The sequence below is a fragment of the Rhinopithecus bieti genome, unplaced genomic scaffold (assembly GCF_001698545.2).
Source record: "Rhinopithecus bieti isolate Rb0 unplaced genomic scaffold, ASM169854v2 scaffold_35856, whole genome shotgun sequence".
In the NCBI taxonomy this organism is placed as follows: Eukaryota; Metazoa; Chordata; class Mammalia; order Primates; family Cercopithecidae; genus Rhinopithecus; species Rhinopithecus bieti.
The window spans coordinates 751270-754860 of record NW_016815820.1 but is presented as its reverse complement, the minus strand read 5'-3'; the positions used below and the strand labels follow the sequence as shown (position 1 = coordinate 754860).

General features: G+C 49.0%; 1 protein-coding gene across 5 annotated transcripts in view; it reads left to right on the top strand.

Moving 5' to 3' along the window:
- Positions 1–3591, top strand: part of MYCBPAP (MYCBP associated protein) — a 30178-nt gene that overhangs the window by 17191 nt on the left and 9396 nt on the right. For all 5 annotated transcript variants that reach the window (XM_017853878.1, XM_017853876.1, XM_017853875.1 and 2 more), the window contains exons 7-10: positions 519–666; positions 1950–2065; positions 2156–2271; positions 2805–2913. In XM_017853878.1, coding sequence (XP_017709367.1) covers positions 519–666; positions 1950–2065; positions 2156–2271; positions 2805–2913 — 489 coding nt within the window. The remainder of the gene's footprint in view (positions 1–518; positions 667–1949; positions 2066–2155; positions 2272–2804; positions 2914–3591) is intronic.

Here is a 3591-nt window from a genome sequence, read left to right as displayed (position 1 = left end):
GGGGGTGGCAGAGAGGAGGGGGGTGGGGGGCAGGTGTCTGGACACAGGGATGCTGGTTTCAGGTGGCACAGCTGGGGAGAAAATAACCTATCCATTGCAAAGCATCATTAAGCCTTCTAGGCCTTTACTAAATTCTATGATTAGTCAGTAAAGTTATTCAGCCTGTGGTGGCCACACAGGTAGCGAGTTATTAGAGTAGTCTTAGTGTTTGTCTCCTAGGAGCTTAGACTGAGTGGAGCCTACACCCTAAGGAGAGAGGCTGAAGAGTCCCTCCTCTTTGTTCTGGTAGACCAGTGCAGTACCTGTACCAACCCACACCATCTGGCTGGGGGCAGGTAAAAATGACAACAGGGTGTCCAGAAAACGTGGCAGTGGATGCTTCCGTTCTGCAATCATGGCAGCAGTGAATTCCCCAGAGGGAGCATCTGTAGCCTGTGGTGGTGCTTATCTTCCCACATCTCCACCAGCATCTGGCTGAGGTGTCCAGGTAATCTGACTCACCTTTCCTTCCTTGCCAGAGCTGGGAGAACAGTGGGTTCTGGAGTCGACTGGAATACTTGGGAGATGAGATGACAGGTCTGGTCATGACCAAGACAAAAACTCAGCGTGGCCTTATGGAGCCCATCACTCACATCGGGAAGCCCCACTCCATCCGGGTGGAGACAGGTGAGGCGCAGGGCTGTGAGCCAGCTGGCATCTTGTGCCTGGCCCAGAGGCAGGGTAGTGTGGCAGTGGCCAGCATGGCTCTACAGTGCGGCCCAGGGCCTGTTTCTCTGTGGCCTTAGGCAAGTCCCAGAGTCTTCCTGAAGTCTGGCTCCCTCTTCCTTTTCTTCAGTAAAACAGTGAGAGAGCTAGGAAACTGGAGTGCAGCCATAGAGCTGCCGTCCAGTGTGGAGCCTTGAGCTGCATGCCACCGGTGAGCACCTGGACCGTGGCTGCCCTGCACTGAGAAGTGCTGTCAACTGGACACTGGCTTCAGTGTGAAAACAATATATTTTATTAATCATTTTTATATTGATTACATGTCAAAATGACAATATTTTTTATATACTGAGTTAAATAAACTATATTACTAAAATGAGGCTGGGCACAGTGGCTCACGCCTGTAATCCCAGCACTTTGGGAGGCTGAGGCAGATGGATCACTTGAGGTCAGAAGTTCAAAAACAGCCTGGCCAACATGGTGAAACCCCATCTCTACTAAAAATACAAAAATTAGCTGGGCATGGTGGTGCGCGCCTATAATCCCAGCTACTTGGGAGGCTGAGGCAGGAGAATTACTTGAATCTGGGAGGTGGAGGTTGCAGTGAGCCAAGATCATGCCACTGCACTCCAGCCTGGGCAACAAGAGCAAAACTCTATCTCAAAAAATAAATAAATAAATAAATAAAATAAATAAACTATATTACTAAAATGAATCCCACCTGTTTCTTTTTTGCTTTTTCAGTGTGGTATCTAGAAAACTTTCAGTGACACATGTGGCTTGTGTTTGTGGTTTGCATCCTGTTTCTCTTGAGCATATCTGCTTTAGAGCCTGCCAGGCTGCCTGGGTTCAGGTCCCAGCCATGTCATATTAGTGAACACCAGAGTGGTTGAACCCCTCTGGCCTTATCTGTAAAATATTCACAGAGTTGTGATAGGGCTAAATGAGATATGAAATGTATTAAGTTCTGACTCATTGTTAAGCACTCAGTAAAAGGTAGCTGCTATTATCATTTTTATTATAATCCAAAAATTTGGCTATTTGGAAGCTAATTTTGCAGGAGTCTTGTGTAGGGCTGCTGAGGAGATATGGGACAGGAGAGCAGAGTCCAGCTGCTGCAGGGAAGCTGTATTTTTCATCCTTCCTAGAAATGGTGTTGGGATAGGCACTCTCAGAGCCCTTGAGAAGGGGGTGAGCAAGGGGGCATGGCAGCAGCCTGTGTTGAGGGTCCTTGGACCTCATGCTAGGATTACCAGCCCAGAGGGATGCTTCATACCGCTACACCTGGGATCGGAGTCTATTTCTGATCTACCGACGCAAGGAGCTGCAGAAAATCATGGCAGAGCTGGATTTCAGCCAGCAGGTTAGTATGGCCTCCATGCCCCAGTCAGAAGCCCCTTGGGGCAGTGCCTGTCTTCAGTCAGCTCTTGTAACCTTTCTCTGTCTCTCGGAGGATATTGATGGCCTGGAGGTGGTGGGCAAAGGGCAGCCCTTCTCAGCTGTTACTGTGGAAGACTACACAGTGTTTGAAAGAAGTCAGGGAAGCTCCTCTGAAGAGACAACATACTTGTGAGTGCAGCCTGAACCCGGGGGAGGGAGGCTGAAGAGTTCTCCAGCAACTACCAGTATGAAAGAGCAGGCTTCCCTCCCTGAGATCAGGGTGCCTCCAGCCTAGCTTCTCTCCAGTGGTTGCCACCCACTCCTTGAACCCATTCCAGCAGCTGTGCTGGCTTTCCTATTGCCACCTGCTCCTGTCCAACAACTAACTCCTAATGGGGCAGACATTCCCTTGCTGGTCAAGTGAGGGCTCTCTAGACCCTCCCACTGCTGTGCATCTTGAATGCCTCTGGCATGGAGAGTCTATGTATTTCTGCGTACCATGAATAGCTCTGGCAGGAGGGCTTGAAGAGTCTGTGTGTTTCTAAGAACCTCCCACCTAGAGCAATGGGTCAGGAGGAAGCTGCACAGGAGTGGAGTTGATCATACTCCATTGCAGGGTGGAGCTGGTTGTGTTTCTAGGCTTCCTGGTGACCATTTCTGCGGGGTTCCACATGGCATGACTAGCAGCCTAAGAGAAAATAAGTCACTGGCTTTTCTTTCAGAGGCACATTGGCCAGTTCCTCTGATGTCCCCATGCCTATTCTCGGCCCTTCTCTTCTGTTCTGTGGGAAGCCAGCTTGCTGGATCAGAGGCAGTAATCCACAGGACAAGGTAAAACTGCCTCCACCGCACCTGCTGGGAGGGCCCCCCTTGGGGGTGCAGCCCCGAGGTGTCTGTGGCAGTTACCAGCAGCCTGCACAGTCTCCTGTTTGGGTTTTTATCTGGTCGTGCATTCAGCACATCTGAAAATGGTGACAGCAACACTAACTTGAGCAAGAATAAAATCACAAGGCTGCAGACTGTCATAAGCCACTTGGGGCTTATACCTAGCCCCCAAGCATGTAAACAAGCAAACTCTCTCAAGTAGGTATGGCTCTAAGAAGGTTCTAAAATATTCTTCAGATGCTGAGGAATAGAAATGTTCATTGGGTATAAAATATATTTTATCTGACCAGGCGTGGAGGTTCACGCCTATAATCCCAGCACTTTGGGAGGCTGACGTGGCTGGATCACCTGACATCAGGAGTTCAAGACCAGCCCTGGCCAACATGGTGAAAACCTATCTCTACACTAAAAATACAAAATAGCAGGGCGTGGTGGTGGACACCTGTAATCCCTGCTACTTGGAAAGCTGAGGCGGGAGAATCGCTTGAACCCGGGAGGCAGGGTTGTAGTGAACTGAGATCACACCATTGCACTCCAACCTGGGTGACGAGAGCAAAACTCTGTCTCAGAAAAAAACCTTATATATAAATATATATATATATATATATATATATATATAATTAT